Here is a 23,325-nt window from a genome sequence, read left to right as displayed (position 1 = left end):
ACATTTTTCACCGAGGCATTGTCTGGCTCGCCTGAGCAGCACTGGCCTTCAGAAGGCTCTCACTGGACGCCAGCCACACGGGAGCACTGACGGAGTCGTCTGGCGTCGGTCTCTGGCTATCCGATACCCATCTTGGCAAATTAATCGTCTTGCTGGCTGAAATAATAATGGGCTAATAGCCACAAAACACTAGCATCCACAACACAGCCAAACCCAACCCAGGTGAATGAGACAGTAATGTAAGGGTCTTTTGTTAGTCAGTGTTTACTGAATGCCGCTACAGTACGTCTACTGACTATGGCTTTTAGGCTCAACCACAGAAAGCAAATGTGACTCATAATGAGTCAGAGCGCTATTCAAAGGGTTATAATGGCAGCATTTAAAAATGTAGCACACACACACACACTCCCCAGGTCCCTTTGGGCAGTGAAACATATGCCTGAGATATTCCGGAGCTGCCGGCAGGTGTACCTTTATAAAAGAAAGTGACGGCACCACTCCAGACAGCTCTTTAGGCTCGCAGCGCAAAACGCACTGGGCTGGAAAAAAATCTTAAGCCTTCACTGGAGGTTTTTAATGTTTGTTTGGCAAGCTCTACTCCATTGTTCTCTCAGATCATACCTGTATCATGGGGGCTGTCCCCAGACATTGGTATCTATGGCTTAGATGGATAGAAATGTTGCTTTCAGATTGATCAACCTTCTCATTGAAGCTTCTCATAGACCTTCCCAGTTGCATTATAACATCTAAAAGTGCTTTGGCTGAATATTACTAACCTAAATGCTAATAAAAGTACTTCCATGGCATATGTCACAGATACATCTGTGACATGTTCAACACTTTTAAGGAGCGCACACACAGCCTGTTCCACCAAAGATACTTTAGTTTAACAAGATGAAGCAAATTTTGTCAAAATTTGTCAGTGGAACTAAAATGGTACTAGTTCTGGACTACTAAGTAGGCATGTCCATAACGTCACAACATAAACTTCTCTAAGAGAAGATAAATATAATTCTGTGTACTGTGTTATTGTCATTGCTTGTGTGTGATGCCAATGAAACACTCTTTCGGACACGGAATTTGATCAACTGTCTCTGGTTTGTGCCTCCCATGCCCTTGTTCTTCTGTAAAGGCAGGTGAGCTATGAGTTACTTGATGAACAGCGATTAAGCGATTCCCATTGTAGTGGCTCTGAATGTGCTATTGGACCTCGTTATATACGCAAAGCACACACCAGACGGCACCGCCACTGAGGCTGAGTAGCAACACCGATTACTCACTCGCTAGCAGATGCCCTTTCTGCATGAATTAGCAGACGCCCCAGCACTCCGCTCGTCCAGTCCCATACATCACCGGCACACGGCGCGCCACAGGTAACAGCGCAGCACAGCACAGCGCTGCTGCCCCTCAGGCTCACTGGGCGTCTGCTCCAGACCTCACCTTCACCTCCGCGTACTACATATGAGGTGCCAGCGCAACTTATGTACACGCAGACGCAGAGGCAGATGCAGACAAATGCAAACAAACACATATATAAACCCAAGGCGCACAAACATATTCAAACACAAACACACGAAGGCACAGAGGCACAGACCAAAAACACACACACACACACACACACACACAAACACATATATACACACCTAGGTACACGAACATCAAACACTACCACGCAAGCACATATCCAAAATCATGTCAAGCTCAACAATGCCCCTCTCAAACACGCATGCATGCACGCACGCACGCACACACACACACACAGCACTAACGTGATAGTGTACGTTTTAGACACACACTCTATTAGGGCAGTACTGGATAGGCTATCAAGCACAGCGCTCAGAGGACACCTTCAGAGGAGCAGCCCACTCACCAGCCAGAGAACACACTCACCAGCTGTGAGCTATCTAAAGCATTTCACTTGAAAAAGTCACCCCTTATACTCCAGCTAACTGTGTGTGTGTGTGTGTGTGTGTGTGTGTGTGTGTGTGGACGGTGTGCCTCCGTGTGCTTTCTTGTGTGCGTGCATGTGTGTGTGTGTGTGTGCATACGTTTCTATAGCGTGCATGTGTGTGTGTGTGTGTGTGTGTGTGTGTGTGTTTGGGAGTGTGCATGTGTGTGTGGGAGTGTGCCTGCGTGCATGTGTGTGTGTGTGTGTGTGTATGTGTGTGCGTGCCTCAAATTACGTGTGAATTTCACCTTGCTCTGCCTCAAGGGCCAGCATCACCTGCAGCTGCACTGCTGTCAGTCTGGCAAAAACAGCTGAGTCAGAGACAGCCATTCTGCTGCAGGGCTGTGTATGCTCACATGTGTGTGTGTGTGTGTGTGTGTGTGTGTGTGTGAGAGAGACAGAGAGAGACCATGGGAGCAGGAGACATAATGAGTGACATATACAGACAGTGATCTATAGCGACTGTATGCATGAGTGATATAGATAGACAGAGACAGATAGGGACAGTTACTGTATGTTTGTGGGTGTGTGGGCGTGTGTTGTGTGTGAACACGTGTGTACCACGTGTCCTTGTCTGTGTGCCTGCGTACATGTGTGTGTATGTGTGTGTGTGTGTGTGTGTGTGTGTGTGTGTGTGTGTGTGTGTGTGCATATGTACATGCGCCTGCGTACATGTGTGTGTGTGTGTATCTACATAAATAAGCAGGCCCTGTTGTGGTTAAAGGCGGGGAGGAGGCTCTTGGCACCCTGGAGGCTGAGCAGGTCTGTGGTGCTCGGGCTGCAGGGACATCAGTAAATATCCACAGGCCAAGAGGCTAATGCACAGCAGGACCCGCATGAGTCACAGAGCTCAGGAGCCTGCCAGGCACATCAATATGCCCTAACAGACACACAATTAGCAAAGCAGAGGGCAGGCACATGAGGAAGGAGGGAGAGAGGGAGAGAGGGAGAGAGGAGGAAAAGATAGCGAGAAACAAAGACACAAGGAAAGAGTGAGAGAGGGAGGAGATAGACACAGAGACACACAAGGTAGGAAAGAGAGAGATGGAGAGATGGAGAGATGGAGAGATGGAGAGATGGAGAGACACAGAGAGGAGGGAGGTAATGAGGAGTGAGAAGACACCTAAGGCCGAGCACACGAAGAATGAGAGGAGGAGGAGGAGGGGTGAGGAGAAGCGAGGGAGGAGCTATGAGTGAGAGGAAGAGGAATGAGGGGAGACTCCGAAGGTCATTAGGGAGGCAGAGGAGCACTGCGACGGCTAAGCTACAGCTAAGGCTAACTCCCTGAGACACGCGCCGGCGTGCACTGCCCCCTCAGCCCCCGAATGCACAAGCAGCCCTGACTGCCACTCGCTCGCTCGCCCGTCTTTTCAGCTCCCCTCCTCCCCAGCATTTCTCCCGGTAAATTTCCACTGCCACCAAATATGGCACGCAAGCTGCCATCTTGGCCTTGACACGCTACCTCAGCTGATTTAGAGCGCAAACTGCACGCAGCTCACAGCAGGTACTGTGACATGTCACGCTTCACGTCTATGAGTCTATCAGCATAACCCTCAATGATCACAACAGCACGACTTATACACCACAGCACATTCAACTACATCTGCAATGCAACTACACAAACATGACGGTGCATTCAGCTGCACCTATAAGTTAACTCTATTGCCTCCTGCACATCTATAGTTTAACTCTATTGCCTTCTGCACATCTATAGTTTAACTCTATTTAACTCCTGCACATCTATAGTTTAACTCTATTTAACTCCTGCACGTCTATAGTTTAACTCTATTTAACTCCTGCACATATATTTCCAGCAGGTAGGTGTTTTCTAAGGTAATGAGCCATGCATGTTATCTGTATCCCAGTTTGCTCCAGGCCCTTTAAGATGCCCTTTTCCTTCTCCTGCTACCTCCACAGTATCTCCAGCATCTCCTCCCTGTCAGATACAACAACAATGAGACCTCCATGGCAGAATATCACAGCGGGTGCGGATTCTCTTAAATCATTCTGCATCTGTACCCCCCCTTTATCCCGTCCCTGCCCTGCGTTTCTCTGCCGATGCCTCTGAGACAGAGCACTGGCACAGGAGGCGGCTGGAAATACCAGAGAACCCAGAAATTATTCGAGATGTAACACAGTTTACAGATTATTCTGTGAAGTAAGTACCTAAGATGTCCGCCAACAACAGGCTTCTAGGCAAGTGCTATTTCCATGCAATCTTTTATTGCAATTTCTTGATCTATTTGATGAAATAACTTTGCAGATGTTACATTAACAGCCATGCTAATTGCGAGTGATATTCATATTCCAAACATATACACAATCCTTCTCCAAAAGACTGGTGCAATGCACATCACTTCAGAGAGAAGAACATGTATTACTTCTTTTTAAGCACATAATGTATAGAATCTATATTGTTGCACCAAGATAACATCTGGTGACAGAATGATCTGCAGCACTGTCAGAGAGACATATGACTTTTTCTAGGAAAGAATTCTCATCTCGGCTCAGTTCATCAATAGCAGGGGCAGCACATATTAATCACCAATAGCAGGAGGAGCACATATGAATCAAACACACAACCTGGGAGTCTCTCTCACACACTCCCTCTCACTTGCACACACTGTACAAACACACACATGCAATAACCTTGTGCAACAGATGTGTCAGCACTGCGTGCTGGGAAGAAAGAGAAATCATTTGCTACCACTTGCAATGTGCATACAGTATGTATAAGCGCTACAAAATGGCCATCAAATGTGTAGTGTGCATGAAAGCAGTCATTAGGACAGGATGACACAGGGAACATTGAGGACACAGAAGGCCATTTGTAAGAGCCATTTGGTAAGCAGCAATTGTTCCACTCATCACCTCTCCCTCTCTCTCCCATGCACGCACACACACACACACACACACACACACACACTCACACACTCTCACAGACACAAACACAAACACACACACACACACACACACACACACACACACACACAAGCAGGTATGACAGCAGGCAGCACTCTGCTCTCCCCTCCCTCTAGACCCATTTACTGCGTAGGAGAAATTACTAAAGCATCCACTGGCATGTGTGTGATGTGTGTGTGTGTGTGTGTGTGTGTGTGTGTGTGTGTGTGTGTGTGTGTGTGTGTGTGTGTGTGCTGTGTGCCTCAGAAGTTCTTGAGGTGACTGTGGCACATAAACGGAGAACTAAGACAGCGCTGCACACTGGAGTATTTACCTTAAGCTATCCATTCTTTCTATCTCTTCACCTCCTCTCTCTCTTTCTCTCCTTTCATCTTTCCCCCTCATCCGGCTGCTCCTGCTCTCTCTCCCTCCCTCCTTCCCTCTCTCCCTCCCTCAGAACCACTGGAGTGGATAACCCACACTGCACTCATATAAATACTTCATCCCTAATTCAATTTTAAACTGGCAATGTAGGGAAAAAGGGAAGGGAATACGTGATGGCTCCACCCTTCTTTTACTTTTACTGGCGCTTTCACTCCCACAAACTACCACAAACAAACACACACACACACACACACACACACACACACACACACACACACACACACACACACACACACACACAAACACAGAGACAGCAGACAATGGAGAATTGCGTGGGATGGTGGATCCATTAGCATTTGTCTGTTCGCTATGTTATGCAAGCGGTGTTTGGCTATTCTTGCTCTTGAATTGGGTAGGCAGAAGATATGAATGAGGAACGAATGCTAAGGTCATCTGTGATATTATAGTACTATTGTTGCCATTATTGCAATGGGTTAGTGCTCAGCTGGTGCAGAGAAACTGATAAGAGCTATGGACTCCCAAGTCTAAGTGAAGAAGCTAACGGGTTCTGGTGTCAAATATGAGGAGAGGTTCTATCGTCAGAGAACAAGAGAGGAGAACAGAGAACAGGCAAGAAAGCAGGAAAGAAAGGGCACGGAAATGGATGCCGGGGAAAGAAGAGACGACGACCAGAGATGCAGCGAGACAGACGAGAGACAGAGAGAGAGAAGGAGAAAGGCTGAGAGAAAGAAAGAGAGAGAGAGAGAGAGAGAGAGAAGGAGAGAGAGAGAGAGAGAGAAGAGCTGAGAGAGAGAGAGAGAGAGAGAGAGAGAGAGAGAGAGCAGGAAGAGAGGAGCTGTCAGGCCTGGGTTACACGAGACGCCTCCCGCTCCTGACAGGCATATATTTAGCCGGCAGGGGGGAGCGGGCAGGGGTGCTGTTCTTGGGTTCGGAGCAGGAGCATGGTGGGACAGGCTGCCTGATAGATAACCGGCGTGTTTAGATAAATAGACGCCAGAAGGCGGGCGGTGGCTGGGGGGAGGCCAGCACCGGGGCCTCGTCCCTCACTGCTGCCGGAGACGCGGCCGCGGCCATCCGTCTCCCCCAGCTGGACAACGACAGGAGTTGGGAAACGCTGACCGCCACAACACCCCTCCCACACACACACACACACACACACACACACACACAGCCCGCCTATAGGTTGTCAATATGGCTGGAGAGCAGCAAGAGAGAGCGGCTGCTGAGACGGCACACTGGACACACGTGGAGCCGGATGAACGCAATGACCCCGCCCAACCCTCACCTTCCTCTGACACCTGCAAGGGCACCACCGCACCAGCAGCGCAAAGCAGAGGAGAGAGGGGAGGGGTGGAGAAGAGAGAGAAAAGAGAGAGAGAGAGAGAGAGAGAGAGAGGAAAGAAGAGAAGATGAGAGTGGAGGAGAGAGAGAATGGAGAGAGTCAAGACCGACAGAAGAAAAAGAGATAGAAAAGAACAAATGGTCAGCAAAAACAACAGAGAGAAAGAAAAAGAAGCAGCAATGGACGGACACGGAGAAGACAAGAGGATGGAAGAAGGACAGAGAGGTGAACTGAGGATAGAGGAGAGGAGAGAAGATGCCAGAGGCCAGCAGCCAGAGGAGCGTGCATTTAACGGGCGGCACAGTAATGGAGCCCTGGGCCTGCACTTGCCCCCAGCCCCCCAGGACATTTAATCAGCTTACGTAATGCCCTTCGCTGATGGATCCCTCTCATAATGGAGGAGTGGGCGCGTCCCCTTACAGGGGCCCCCGCAGGCACAGACACGGACCTGGAGTGATTCGGAGGAATGCCACTGCTCGTGTGGAGGACTGTGGGGGCACTTCTCTGTCAAGTCACCGATGGGCGTGACATGAGAGTATATTAGCTGAAGTTATGGACAGGGCACAATTGCTCGCTCGCTATCGACTCGAAACTGAGCTCCAGTCTAAAATAAACTCTTGGGCTGCTCTGGAATGTCCATTTATTAGGCGGAGCGGTGCTGTTGGTATGCTGACCCACGGAAGCCAGTGAATTTCATTCTTGGCTAGTTTCAGCTCGCTTCTGGACTTAAGGCCCATTCACACCAAGAACGATAACGATAACCATAACGATAAAAGCATTCACACATGTCGTTATTGTTACAGTTTATGTGTGAACGTCGTCATTCATAATAACGGGAACAATATTTGTTTATAGTTATCGTTATCGTTCTTGGTGTGAATGGGCCTTTAGATGTAGAGCTTCTGTTGAGCACATGCGTAGAATGCATAAGATAGCACAGGGATAGGCAAAAGGTCCTTACCAACTGTTAGCCGCGGCTTATACATTGATTTTGCAAAATTTCTTCAGCTGTGAGGTTAATACACCGGGGCAGTTAATATGGTATTATTATGGTTTTGTTTCTTTTAACTTGCATAAAACACTGTCCTGCGGCTTATACACAATGTGCCTAATACACACAGGAACTTAACACTGTATACAGCATTTATGCAAATCTCTCTTTCACAAACACACACACACACACACACACACACACACACACACATTGTTACATCCCGGTCTAGGGCTTGTGGGATATAACAAAAACGGGCAGACACAAAACTTAATAAAATGGTGTATTTATTAATACAAAAAAAAAAACAGTGTGGAAAAATGTCTAAACTAAGAAAAACAAGGCCTCGGCGGCCAGGCGCTCACTCCCAGGGGCGGACTGGGACCAAAAATCGGCCCTGGCATATTTGGCCCAAGCGGCCCTCAAATCGGTCGGCACACCTAATTAAATACAAAATCTTTGCATTACCCTTAAATATGATTTTCAACTGTCATGGAGCACTGAAAGTGATGTAGCCTAGGCCTCATTGGTTATCTCTTTGACTGATCAGACGTAGGCATGGAGCATATGATCTCCATATAAGTAGGCTAACAAGCAATTATTAAAGAAGAGTTTCTGCTTGAATTCAAAGTATCATTTCAAATTATTCAATGGGCTACAATTGACAGCAGCACCAAAAATTACTGAAGCCTATGTGTAAAGAGTTAAATTACCCAGATTGTCTTAGACATTAATGTAATTTATACCAGTTATCACTGTAGGACAACTGAAACAACACAAAATAAACAGGGCTGTTGCTGGAAATATTTTATTCCTGTAGGCTATACTACCTACCTACATTGCTGGTACATTTTGGAACAGTAGGCCTACAGCTACAGTACATGAACTAATTATCTTTAGTGTCTTCCAGTAGCCTATCGTAAAGGTTATATATAATGTAGCTTAGTTGGCTTGTGCATGACGTGACGTTTTGTAACCTACATTTCCGTCAGTCTACAGTCTTTTAGCCTTTCTTTACCATGATAACCCTTCCAAGATAGAACCCTTCTCTACTTTGAGAGACCAACCACCACTCATGCCATCGATGTTGAATGTTGGGCGTCTGACGGAAACTGATCAATCTGACCAACAATTAACGTCGATTTGACACTATTTTGCTGTCCGGGTTTGTAAATCATTCATTTAGAAAATGTAAGTTGCGCTATTTGTTATTATAATCACAGCACGGCCTTACTTTGTTATCATTAGGCTACCATATCATTAAATTATCGCAATTAATAAGTCATCATAATCATCAGCATCACAGCCTACCTGCTCACCACTGAGTTCTTATCATGTAGCCTCAACTAGGCTCGCACTCTCCACCTGCTCACTGTCCCTTGCTCTGTATGCTTGCTTTCATCCTCGTTCAAACTCAATGAACTTCAACATGTTGCTGACATATGCTAGCCTACTTGCAATATTGTATTTTTGAAGCTTCTACACTGGTGTTAATTTTGCACAATTGTCACTACCGCACCCGCCGCAATTTCGTGTAGGCAACTTCGATTAGCTCACAGAATCCTGGCTCTGAGCCAAAATGGGAGGGGTTGGGTCTGACGTGAGCTGTTATTGGATCAGTCCAGTGTCAATATTGAAATGTAACCAATGGGCCACTGATTGTCCTTCCTTTGGGCCGATCGTTGGCCAAAAAAATTAAATTATATATACTGTATAGCCTATTCTATCGGCCCAAAAGGTGCGTCGGCCCACCGGGAAAATGCCCGGTATGCCAGATGGCCAGTCCGCCCATGCTCACTCCTGGTCTCTCACCCCAGGGAGTGAGAGAGATGACGGCAAGTTGCACGGGCAAGGCCCGAGGCTGGCCCTAGTGGCAGCGATGTGCGGCAGCGACGGTGGCAACGAACGCTCCCCACAGCTAGCAAGAGATAGAGCTCAATGACGTCAGCCCCTTTTTAAAGGGCCAGGCTACCCTGACGTCATAGGGTTTCACACCACCCCTCAGCTGCGCCAATCTGCCTGGAAGCACACAACAGAAGTAACAAACACAAATAATAAACAAGACCCACAGGGTCGTAACAACATAAACACAGACGTACACGTATATACACACATGTACAGTAACATTCGCATTCACATGTTGGCACTCCCCCCATACACACATATAACTCACACCTCCTCTCATGCTGTACGCCTCACTGCACAGCGTGCATAAGAACAGCACCATGGAAACATCCGTCACCCAGGCGACCGCTACCCACTTGACCCTGAGGTCAGAATAAAGTTTAGCGGCAGATTTACGGCGGCCATCATTCTCCTGCACTGACAATCGCTAATAGTTTCCACCGGCAAGAGAGGAATGGAAAGGAGAAGAACTCACTAAAATGATCAGTGACCACACAGAATGGTCAGCTAAAGCATTTATCAATGACATGAGACATTTTTGGACCTCAATGTGCAAAGCAACACTGCACATATTACACAGCTGAAAGCACTATGCATATTACACAGCTGAAATGAAAAAGAACTACATTGATATCAAGAGGAAAGAGACTGAAAGAGACATATGCGGAGACGGACCGGAGAAACTCTCAACCACAGATTGTTCTATTACCATCACAAAACCCATCATCTCCACAATGGCAACATAATGAGCAAATGCAATCTTTATGCAGACAATAGTCCACTTCTCAGTTCACCATTACAGATATGATTCAGGCTGTTAGAACACAGGTCATCCTCTAAACAAGGTGTGGTACCAGCTGTCCTTTAGGAAGATATATATATATATATACAGGGATGTAGTGGAGGCTTAACACAAGTACATTTCAGAAATAGAGTTTATCCACCTCTTATTAGAATTTATTCACCTCTCAAAATAGTTTATTCGCCATTTGCAACTATTGACAAAAATCACACTGTATTATCCACATTCACAATTTGTACACTCATCAACACTCTAGGAATCATTTAATACCACAAGAATTGCTATAAACATTGGACAATAACCTCCACCATCATCAAACATGTTCTGAATGCCTTTTTAAAAATTTACAATACCGCATGGTGCAGTCCACCTTACCATGATCTTACAGAATTCATAGTTTACCCACTGCACTTCTGTTTCTATATATATATATATATGCGATATGTATCAGCATATAGCATATTGCATAGAGCACATAACATTACAGTAGTTGTCCTCTAAATCACTAACATGTACTCTGTTAGTTTGAAGTTCTATTCAAGCACTCAAAACAGAATGGTGATGGGCAAGAATTTGCCAGCAAAATGCGCTGATGGAATTTTAGTCACCAACGCACAAAAGTTGACACCACCACAAGGTCAGATGCCCTCAGTCCCTCTTTCCCCTTCTCTCCTCTCACTCACACACAAACACACACAAGTGTAGAAGCCCGCAGGATAAAACAGCTGTTGGTCCAGCTGCAGTTGGAGTGTGCTGAGATGCACCTTGGGCTAAACACCATCACTTTTTATCTCTTGCGCGCACGCACACACACACACACACACACACACACACACACACACACACACACACACACACACACACAGAACAGTGGACAGCCAACTTGTTTGGAACAATCCATGGAAGACATGTAAAATCAAACTGATTGTTCTAGCAGTAATTGTTCTCTGGCAGTAACCAAGTACAACTAAGTGCACTGATACAGCACAATGCAACCTGAAAAAAGACAAAGAAAACTTAGGGACAAAAGCTTGTCTGACAGGTTGAGAACCTCAGTCTCAAGACTTTTTTAATGGGCATTTCAAGCCTGTCAATCCTTCACTGTAAGAATTCATTTTAGTCATATAGCCCTACTGCTGCTAGGAAAATGTAGCACACCCACTGATACACACATTCTTTCACACACACACATGTGCAAAAGGGAAAGAGAACAGCACACACAGACATCCACTATTCACCATAAACATATGACCGTGTCATGAATCAGAATCGGTGTTGTTGAGATAGGGCAAAGGAGCTGATAATAGATGTACTGCGTCCTATGTATCTACAGTAGTACAAGCAGAGCACTCTCACTCTCGCACTGAGAGCCATTCAGTGACAATGCTCACTCTATTGTGTTGAACAGAAGGAGCACCATGCATCATGCAAATTCAAGAGCTCATCTTCGCCTTTAATTAGTCACAACCTGCTTGCTTGTTTGCGACACCAGGGAAGCAGTCGGTAGCGATTAGAAGCATCTTATTTTAGCAGTTCCCATGCTCTCCCAGTCACTCATGCCACCGCGGCGAATGTTGTGCTTTATTTGCACATTTTCGGTGGCTGCACATGGATGCAATTTAGTCTGTGTGTAACACATCATTTCAGATGGCCCACATCTGGGGAAGACTGAGGGATATTCTGATATGCCCCTGTCTTGTTTTGGTCTAGCTGCTGTAATCCACTGCTAATACTGAGGTTTAGTCAGCTTTTCCTGATGCTTTTGAGCACTGTGAAAAATAACACTTTAAATTATGGAGAAACATGACACGCATCTCAGAGATTTGGGATTATAAAAAATGGCAATGATGTCATAGGGCCAATACTGATTCCAGGCCTCTGTTCTGTAGAATAGACTTTGTCTGCACAGGGTAGAATCAGCCACAATTCTTTACTAATGGTATGTGTGTGTGTGTGTGTGTGTGTGTGTGTGTGTGTGTGTGTGTGTGTGTGTGTGTGTGTGTGTGTGTATAATTCTGGTTGCTGCAGCTGCTGTCACATCAAACTGTTTCATTTACAGTTCCTCTGTCATTCTGTTGCCACGGGGAACCACATCTGAGGGAGGACAGCAGAGGTGCAACACAATGCTGATGCTGGCATGGAAGCACACACTTTATCCCTCTCTCTCTCTCTCTCTCTCTCTCCCTCTCTCTCACACACATATACAGACCCATACAAACACATGCTACTCTCCCACACACAGACTAAAAACAATGCTACATGGATACACGTGCACACCAGGTCTTAGACAACGCTCAACTATCGATGCTTGCTGAGGAATGGGACCTGATACAAACACAAAACCACACAGGCAGAACAGTAGACACTGCTTCTGTATTGTTCTATGTTCTCTCGCTCGGCTTTAATAAAGGTTCACAAACAAACAGGCTATTACTGCAGTGCCACGTTAATGGAGTTCAGAGCTAAATGAACCTCATCTAGTTGTGTTTATGGACGTGATCACAATTGGAGTGTGTCCAGGGCAGGCGTGGGTCCAGCCAAAACATCGCAAAATCAGCACATTGGACTGATGGCAGCAGGGAACAGATCGTTAAACAAACCACTCCGCATTTAGTCACCGCTGGAGATAGTAACATAGCAACCCAGTAATTGAATGGGAGCCTTTAAGTTTTATCGCTGTCAGACACCACATGTTAGTCTCTCTGGTCATCGAAATATCAAGGGACGTATGGAGGAGGGTCACTGTCACAAGGTTAAGAGTATTATGCAGTTCTCCAGATGACCTGGACCTGACACCCCTGTCACATATTTCACTTTGCCCCCCCGTCGGTGAAATAGCAGATTGTGTCAGTGCCCCCGGAGGCCAAGAGGTGCAACTGTAGAAAAAGGCTCTCAACTCAAAGTACCAATGCATAAAAATTATACTAACCTCCCAGACCATTTGCTAAAACACACCTTCACAACAAGGCATGACAACCCAAAATAGTGTGTGTGTGTGTGTGTGTGTGTGTGTGTGTGTGTGTGTGTGTGTGTGTGTGTGTGTGTTGAGACAATTCCAGCACATATAACGCAGGTACTAACATATCAATGTGACGTCACCACCTCTGAGACTCTCACATATATCCAGGCAACCATACACACCTGCCTACCACACAACATGATCCAACCTCCGCCTGCAAGAACATCACACGCTCGTTCATATACAAAGAGCTGAGGGAAACTAGGCCAGCCCTGTCAGAACATATGAAAGCATGAAGCACCACACCGTCTGTGTAGGCTTAGTGCTAAGTACCTTTATAGGGCACTGAACACGTATGCATCTGTTACATAGAAATAGGCTACCTTTCAGTGGTGTTATACAATCTATCTAGCAGGGTTGATTAAAACATCCGGTAACACTTTATTTTAGGGACCACATGTTAGCCATTAATATGTGACAGATTTCTGTATGTGCTAGCGCTAAATGAGGTCTGTATTAAAGGGACACCAGGCAACGTTTTCGTGTTAATTACTCATCTTCGTAAGTCGGTATGTGGTTAAATGACTCAATACAGGGCGAATGAAGACTCTCTCGCCCGCCCCTACTGCCTGTAGGAAGAATATCACGCTTGCAAGTTCGGTGTATCCTACCCGCAACCTTCTGTCTTACAAAGTCTCAGGCATCGCGAGAAGCAGGATCTGTTTACATCCTGCATCCGCAGCACAGAGGCAGGCTAACCAAACCCGGCTAGCGATTGTTGCAAACGTGTGTATAATGGCAGAGCCGGTGAAGAAGCAGCGAAAACCCTTGACGGAAGATGCAAAGAAAGGGAAAAGAGCTTCAGACCGAGCGAGGGCTCGCACACATATCGACACGTACAGGCGCTAAGCATCATTACACATGTATTAAGTATTTATTTATCAATTTAATATTCTTACTGAACAGCTAATTTACTCTTGAAAATTCCTTAATAAGCAACCACTTGGTCTTGATCTGAGATTATTGATATATAGTATAGTTGAAAATCCAAACTGTATAGCCTTCTAAAACATTCAGTAAGAATAAGAAATTGTTCAATAAAGACCTAATAAATGTACAATATTGCTTATACAGACCTTGTTGAACACTAATACATACACCTTTTAGGGTTTAGGACACTTTACTTGACAGTATCGACATAAGAGTGACATGACACTGTCATGAATGTGTCATAACCAAGTCATTAACGTTTATGACATAACGCTTCTGTTATTAAGTGACATTGAGTTTTTGTCATAACAAGTTAGGGTTAGGATTAGGGTTAGAGGTTAGGATTAGGGTTAGGGTTCATGTGTCACGACAGTGTCATATGTTCATGACAGTGTAATGTCACTCTTATGTCGATACTGTCAAGTACAATGTTACCCATTTTTGTAATGTATTAATAGCTAACAGGTTTTCCCTGAAATAAGGTGTTACCACGTATCCTCCTGACTCAAACACACAATATATAATGTATATAATCTAATGTGTCCATACATATTTTATTTATACTGTTTCATGTTCAACACTCAATGCTGCAAGTTCTTTTCATTTCTCGCATACTTCTATTGCTCTCATCCTTGTTTTAGTCACTTGTGCCTTGACTCGCTTTTGTCTTATCCAGATCCAACAACAAGCAGATAAAATGTCAGTGGAATTAACAACACAGCTGTGTTGAAACCATTTATAATTGCCCATAGATATAAAATATGGTTGTCGCATTAACTGAAGTGTTATTTAAAAAAAAGCCATACTGAAAATAGATCATGCTGGTACTTCTGTCATAACAATAATGCCCTTACCAGAATTATATTGTCTAAACCGTGGTTTCTCATATGCTTAATACAATTCTTTACTACCACATACTGCAACACAGATTTATCGAGCAGTGTATTATCTTTTACCTGCCAACAAAGTAATTTTGTAGTGTCTTTCAATGGGCTTACAAAACACATTTTTGATGTGGTCATTTCTATTTTATATATGCTCTACATATTTTATGATTAATAAACAATTATAATCAATTACAGATTGTAGACGTGAGGTGTTGGTATGGTATACTTGAATAAGCACAAACACATTCTCACAAAAGACACTAGGATTTGTTCTTATAGTTCAGTTTAGACCTATAGTACTAAAAGGCCAGCCACAAATAGAAGGGTGAGACTACACAGCCAATGACATTCTGAATATACAGTATGACGTTCATACATACATTCTAATTTCCCCTTATAGGAATGTGACACTATTTGGTTAAAAGAATGCTAAATGAGTGTGGGGTTGTTTGTTATGGGTGTGCATGGGTTTTCTGCACTGTCATCATGGAGTGCATGTCTCTTACGTTCATATCTAACTTCCAAGGTCATCTTTTCAGAGGATACTAAAATTGGCTACATTTGAAACAGAGGCTCAAAACTGAGGCTCTCAAAAGAGGTTCATTAAACTGAAGGTACACTATTTTTCAAGTATTTTACGGTTCAATTTACAATCCATTGGAGCAAAGCATTGGACCATAAACTGGACACTGGACAATAAACTCTCACAAAATGTTGCCCAGCTGTTGGTTGCAAACATCTAATATGTATTTGCCATTTATAAAGGACAACTCCATTCTGATTGGTTTCAATGAAATGTGCACAGAGTAGATGAACTTAAGCACACATGACATGAGGATTCAGACCCACAGTCACAGTGGCAGAAATGGCCCTGGTAATTTCCACTCCTACAGTAACACTACTGCGGTTATAATAAAGCCCTTTCATTCTATCTATACCAGAAGGGATATGGGATCTATTTTGATTTCTAAGGTAACAGGGCAATCAAAGTAAATACCTCAGAAGCCATGTATTCTAATAAACACACACACACGCATGCACATGCATTCACACACACACACACACACACACACACGCACACACACACACACTAGCCACATTAGCCATACTCCTTTGGGCAATGATGCTATTAGCAATGTTCTTCTGGCACATTTAAATACAAAAAGGGTAACTGACACAGCAAAAGTGTACGAAGAATCATTACACTAAAATACTGCTGTAATTTGAACTGTGTGCCAGGAATGCTTAAAATTTCATTCTAGTCTTTTGTGGCTAGAAAAGGGAACATTAAATATTTAGCTTACTTACACAATGGTTTGAAGACACGATAACTATGGCAACAGGAGAAAATCATTATACAATTCAAATAGCACCAATACTTCCACCAGCCTCTAATTTCAGCTTGGACATCCTCGGTCAGGGGCCGGACTGAAGGTTGAGCACCACACGTGTCAAGGACAGCTTTGCCTGAAATGCTTGTTTTATGTAGGTGTTTAACCTAAGCAAGGCAGTCTCAGCTATGTGGCTATAAACCTGTTCTCACTTAGCTTACTACAAAGCTAGGATGTTTGTGTGGCTGTGTGGCTAGAGTACTAGACACCTGTCAGTAAGGTTACTGGTTTATGCATGTACTGACCTAAGAGTGGCCCCTGAGACTAACAAACAACAAAGCTTGCAGCTTACAGTAGGCTATTCCTGACTGTTCATAAATTGACTTGAGTAACACCCAGGCTATTTCCCCTTCTGCTATGTGCAAGTATGTGCCAGATATTTAATGTAATGTAATGTAATATTTAGGCATGGAATTTACCATCCCATGTGCAATTTTGTGATTTTACACAGACATGCATATATCCACACTAACAAGCATCCTCACAACATTTGATGGTAGTCTTTCTCTCTCTCTGTGTGTGTGTGTGTGTGTGTGTGTGTGTGTGTGTGTGTGTGTGTGTGTCTGTAAATCCAATCCACGTGGGCTCTCTCCCTTGTCTGCCCTGGCAGGGTTAAGTAGTGTGTGTGTATGTGTGTGTGTGTGTCAGTGTGTGTGTGTGTATGTGTTTGTGTGAGAAAGAGAGAATGCTGCTGTGGCTGGAGGTCAGGGCTGTGGGCTCCTGACATGCTCTTGACAGGCTCTCCGTGTGGAGCTGACACCAGCATCCTCCTCGGCCCCCACGGACACTTCTCACGTTGTGCCCTCCTCGCCAGGCCACGCCACGCTGCCAACCACTGGGCTCTTTTTCTCTCTCTCTCTCTCTCTCTTCTCTCTCTCTCTCTCTCTCTCTCTCTCTCTTTCTCTCTCTCTCTCTCTTTTTTTTTCCTCCTTCATCTCCAGGTGTAGATCGACACATTCGTCATACTTACACTCTCCTCTTTTCTACAACTGCACCGAGCAGGAAGGAAAAGGCTTCCACCCAAGCAGCACACTCTCACAACCATATAGGCATAGACACCTCTGATTTGCATCCACCATGCACCATCTCCATCACTACTCTGTCTATCAACAACACGACATATGAGCTCGTCTGGGAACAGGCTCGAGGGCACGCAGGCGCTGGAAAACCCACTCAAACGTTGGCACATTCTCAACACGGATCAGTCACAGCAACAAACAGCCGAGCGTCTCATCATGCCAGCTTCATCCACGGGAGCGGAGAGGACGACTACGTCTACAGCCCCCCCCAGACCCCCCCCCAAAGAGGGCCCAGGCACAAGTGGGGACGGGCTGGGTGGAGAGTGGGAGGAGGTGGGGGTGACAGGTGGTGGAGACGTTCAACCTGAAGGCTCAGCATCAGGCAGGCGCAGCTGTGACGACGGGCATTGCTGCTGCAGCTCCACTGTGGGCAGAGGAGCACTCAGAGTCAGCTGACACGCACGCAGTCGTGCCCTACAGCCGCACAGCTCATGTTACATTAAAAGCCTCCGTTTTTTTTTTAAATGGCCAAAGGCGCGAGAAAATGCTAGAGAGAGTGTAGAGAGAGGTGGTGGAGAAAGACACTGCACATTGTAATCTCTCTCTCTCTCTTTCTCTCACACAAATACCACTGACAGGGAGGCACATTCATGAAAGAGAGTGACTACTTCAAAAATCCTCTATGTTTGCCCTTCACCATTTCAGGCATCACACACACTGAGAATAGACTCAGAGAAGGTCAGTGCAGAGGTAGTCATGAGCTACTGACCAACAAGCAGTACAGCCTGTACAGACATGAGCAGCAGAGGCAGCAGGGTCTGTACCACCATGCAGCCAAATGAATGAAGCCCCCGCCAAGACCCTCCCCACCTCCACAATCTCACCAAGCTGAGGAACGGCATTTTCACGGAAAACAAACAGGGGCTGACGAGCGAGGACAATGCACCCCGGGGGATGAAGGGCTACTCAAAGCAACCCTCCCGTGCGTCCTCCACCCACAGCATCCTAAATCACCAGCCACTGACGATGGTCAGCTAGAGCACCGTCAGTCAGCACACAGCACACACCATACACACACACATATACATACACACACGTACACACAGAGAGTGCTCTCCCCACCCACCGACTTCCACCCTAACAGCAGAGCACCTCGTCATCTCCACACACACACACACACACACACACACACACACACACACACACAGTGTCCATAAACAGCCAGCACTGCATGGCTGGAGGAACAACGGCGTGTTGCCTGCATGCATGTCATACTGCACCTGTCCTGTATAATGACATGAAAAGAGAAAGGGGGGAGAGAGGGGAGAAGAAGGAGAGAGAGAGAGAGCGCAACAGCAATCAGCCACCCCCTCCTTTTTCTTCCTCCCCACCTCTCCATTCCTCGTTCTCCATCTCCCCCTCTTCCGAGGAGCCCTGTGTCCACCCCTCCCTCGCCTGTCCGTCTGTGCGGTGTACCTTGCGCCGGCGGTCCCTGGACTTATTCCTCTTCTTGAGCTTCTCCTCCTCCTTCTCGCGGAGCTCGGCGGCGGCCGCCTCGGCTAGGTCCTTTCTCTGCTTGAGCTGCTTGGCGGCTTGCGCCATGGTGCCCTGGGCAGAGAGACCGTCTCGGTACGGCCGTGTTCGCCCGTCCCTGTGGCTGCCGCTACCACCAGCACCGACAACGACGACAAGGAGGAGGACGCTGCGCGAGTGACTGAGGCGCTATCGCACGCCTGTGTGCGTGTGTGTGAGTGTGTGTGTGCGAGCCTGCGTGGCAGTGGGTGTGTGTGTGTGTGCATGTATGTGTGTGTGTGTGTGCACGCGCCTGTGTGTCTGTGGGATCACCGTGCTCTAGCCCAACCAGCTCAGAGCGAGCATGCGAGAGAAGAGAGGGATGCTGCTACTCATCCACTCAGGCGCCTTCCCCTTCCCCTCCCCCTTTCTCTTCTCTCTGCTCCCTCTCTCTCTCCCACCCTCTCCCTCTCTCTCCCACCCTCTCTCTCCTTCTCTCTACCTCTCCCTCCCACACTCTCTCTCTCTCCCTCCCTTCCCCACCCTCTCCCTCTCACACTCTGTCTCTCTCTCTCCCACCCTCTCTCTCACCCTCTCTCTCTCTCCTCTCTGCCTCTCCTTCTCTCTGCCTCTCTCTCCCAGCGTAGACCAGTCACGCAGCCGCGGCCTCAGCACAGTGCGGAGACTGCAGCAGCTCTCTCTCCCTCTGCTCCACATTCATTCTAATCTAGCTCTGTTGGCATTTCAAACCTTCATTTGCTTGCAAGGTTAAGACAAATATTCCACAAAGAGCAATACAATCACCGCTGAGCACAACACAGCACTCTGCAGCAGCGTAAGCATTTGGTCATCATGGCATGATGTCAACACCTAAATATAATTTCCATCGAAAGAATAAAGACTACCTGATTGAAAACAAGTACAATTTCACTAATAGCACCAACCCTGCCCCCCCCCCCCCCCTTTCTGCAGATTCCGTTTTATTCCATGTTCAGCAGTGTGCTACACACCACACCTCACGTCATTGTGGCAGCATATTCTATAGCCGTTCTGCCTCCCATGTATACATTGTATTATAGCTAAGGATAAAAAATATATATACATCAGAAAACTGTCTCCACAGACATCACATTCCATGGGAATGGGAGCATGAGAGAGTGGGAGAGAAAGACAGAGAAAGACACAGCAAGGCACATTTCACCTCAGCACTGGTAAAGCGATGCCATCCCTTTGCACACTTACTATTCTAACAGCATCATGTGTCTCTAGAAGCGTGTGCCTCTCCTTTTTTTCCTCTCTCTCTCTCACCAACCTCTTTAAGGATAAAAAATATATATACATCAGAAAACTGTCTCCACAGACATCACATTCCATGGGAATGGGAGCAAGAGAGAGTGGGAGAGAAAGACAGAGAAAGACACAGCAAGGCACATTTCACCTCAGCACTGGTAAAGCGATGCCATCCCTTTGCACACTTACTATTCTAACAGCATCATGTGTCTCTAGAAGCGTGTGCCTCTCCTTTTTTTCCTCTCTCTCTCTCGCAACCTCTTTATTTTGCTGTAATGTCGCCCCCTGCTGACCAGTCGCACACATTATTTCGGTAACACAAGCAGTGGAGAACTACTATTACTATCACATTCAAACCCACCTTTGCAATGCTCGGTTAGAAAGCTTTTACATTTAAGGGTCAAATGTAGCACAAGAGTATATTTATGTGAAGGACTGAAGGTGTCAGGAGATGCATACGGTCATTATTCATCACATCTGTCTGACGTGCTCGCAAATCCCCCCAGTGAGCCTCACCGAGGAGCAGCCACTGCAACATCGCGTGAGTGACGCTAGGATAAGAAATGCACTGACATCATGCAGAGGATCTCAAGCTACCTCTCGCCCTTTTTTTTCTCAACCATGTGACCACACACACGACATTCATCATAATTCTCGGCTATCATAGTTCCATAAATAACACATGAAACTGGCTTCAGTCTATTTTAATCAATCATTTTCACTAAAAATGGCTCAAGGCATGTCTTTGAACCTGTGTGTACTCTCCTTCCAAACCTGATAAGAGGAATGGTTTTGTTCTTGAGAACCTGCCCCTGCACTATTTTTGAACTATCACCAGTGCTAAAAGTGAGGATTAGGTCAACTCAAGGCAAAACTGTGAACAGACTAATTTCAGAAACAATGACTATGAAAAAATCTTGAACGAATTATCTTGAACACTGAATGCATTTTACTGTGCACTATTTCAAGGTTAAATGAGCAGAAGAAAGGTTGAATCATTAACTAATGCTGGGCATGCTTGAGTATGAAGAAAAACTTAAAGCATCCTGCAGATCCAAGACAAATGACAGAAACTGAAAATATCTAGTTTTTAACATACATCTTCCTACAAAATGCATTTTTACTACAGGTGAAAATACAGGTGAACTACTATAGGTCTTAAATGATAATAAATGTATTCAAAGAATTAATGGGATTATGAAGTCTTCATGGGAAATAAGTGTACTAGGTTTATGTCATCCACATTTGTGAGTGCCTTTTATATAGCCTATTACATGAGGGAGATGTGCTGTGTGTGAACAAACACACAACTCAACTCAGCAAACATCGGCAACAGCAAAAACTCTTGTCTTGATCGTGTCTCTATGCTCTCACAAATGTCTGCTCATAACACTAGGCAATCGAGAAATTTAGCCTTAGCTAGTCTACATTTCCCCCACAGGACAGAAAAATTTGAAATGAGATCTCACCTGTTTATTTGAATGGACCCTTAAGAGTAATAAGGTAAGCTAATAATAGATTGAGAACAAAAACGGAGTACTTTGAAATCAGGTTGAACTTAAATTGGACTTGATAGCCTACAAGATGAGGACTTATCAGACTCTCTAGTCCAAGCCCAAGTCCACTTTCAGTTCAATTTAACATTTCATTTGGGGCAGTCATGGCCTACTGGTTAGGGCTTCGGAGAGAGTTGCCGGTTCAATCCCGACCAGTAGGAACTGCTGGCTGAAGTGCCCTTGAGCAAGGCACCTAACCCCCTCACTGCTCCCCGAGCGCCGCTGTAGCAGGCAGCTCACTGCGTTGGGATTAGTGTGTGCTTCACCTCACTGTGTGCTGAGTGTGTTTCACAGATTGGGATAAATGCAGAGACCAAATTTCCCTCACAGGATCAAAAGAGTATACTTACTTATACTTTCAAAATACCCTAATTTCCTTCTTAATCTAGCCTATTCTCCCCTGTTCTACTACGGTGTCGGTGAGAATTTCTAGAATCAGATCAATTGGTCTAAAATTATGCAAGGTTCCCATCTAGTGGCCTTTCATAAGAATACACTGTTGCATTTGTACGGTGGCAGCCATGGGCTTCAGAGAAATCAAGCACTTCTCAAAGCTACAGAATGAATGTGAGGTTTCGCGAAATGTTGTATAGTCCTATCTGAAATAATATGTTATGGTATTCAAGTGTGTCAGCTTTTAGGCCCTTGTCAAGTGCACATGTCAGGTTTTGAGAATACTTGCTAAATTGAGTGATTTGGTTGTTGGAAAGGAAAAATATAACCTCCAAAACCATTTTAAATAATATTTCTGATATATAGATATTATCTCAGACCTAATTTTCTCACCTCTTTTTCTACATCTGCTGCTTCTTTAATACTGCCAGCTACCCAGGAGAAGACAAGAACAGGTCAATGCTGCTCACAGTAATGCATTCATTGAAAATGTCTTCAGTCTTTTTAATTTACAATTTTCTGCTCCTTTAAAGTTCTGTGATAGACGAGTACATACTGCTTTGATGATCAATGTCAGTTGGTTGATTTAGATTGTGCCGAAGCACAAACAGAAAACAGAAAAGTTCAGAGGTCAAGGTGTTTATTGGTTTATTGGAAAGGATTTCCAATAAACACAAACAAAGGATGTCTGCATGAACACACTATTCCACTGACTATAGGCTACTCACCTTCTGGGAAGAAGTGAAGGTGTTCTGTTTCCTGTATGAGTGGCCAAAAAGAATAAAATTAATGACTTAAAATAAATCAAACCACAATAAGTTATGAGAAGATAGATAAAGAAGATAAGAGGAAGAGGGATGGTGTGTGGGGGTGTCTCCAACACGTCGCTCTCAAGCTACCAGACGCTTGCCGCCCCCTTCTGAGCTTGCCAGAGGCTGAAGCAGTAGGCTACATTTAAACACAATTGTTGCTGCGAGGCATTCCAGCCTATGAATTCTATAAAAAATTAAATCATGCATAATTAAAAAAAAAAA

The 23,325-nt window shown here is 45.4% G+C and overlaps 1 protein-coding gene across 5 annotated transcripts in view; it reads right to left on the bottom strand.

Annotated features, from left to right (window-relative positions):
* ank1b (ankyrin 1, erythrocytic b) overlaps positions 1-19,434 on the bottom strand; it is a 78,569-nt gene extending 59,135 nt beyond the window's left edge. For 3 of the 5 annotated variants that reach the window (XM_048259126.1, XM_048259127.1, XM_048259124.1), the window contains exon 1: positions 19,017-19,433. In XM_048259126.1, coding sequence (XP_048115083.1) covers positions 19,017-19,142 — 126 coding nt within the window. In that variant the 5' untranslated portion in view covers positions 19,143-19,433. Of the gene's footprint in view, positions 1-19,016 lie in introns of all 5 variants that reach the window. The other 2 variants (XM_048259123.1, XM_048259125.1) reach the window with 1 other exon arrangement.
* Between the last annotated feature and the right edge of the window lie 3,891 nt (positions 19,435-23,325).

This window comes from Alosa alosa, chromosome 12 (genome assembly GCF_017589495.1).
Source record: "Alosa alosa isolate M-15738 ecotype Scorff River chromosome 12, AALO_Geno_1.1, whole genome shotgun sequence".
NCBI classification, from domain to species: Eukaryota; Metazoa; Chordata; class Actinopteri; order Clupeiformes; family Clupeidae; genus Alosa; species Alosa alosa.
The sequence above is the reverse complement of the archived record's forward strand: the minus strand, read 5'-3'. Positions and strand labels throughout refer to the sequence as shown.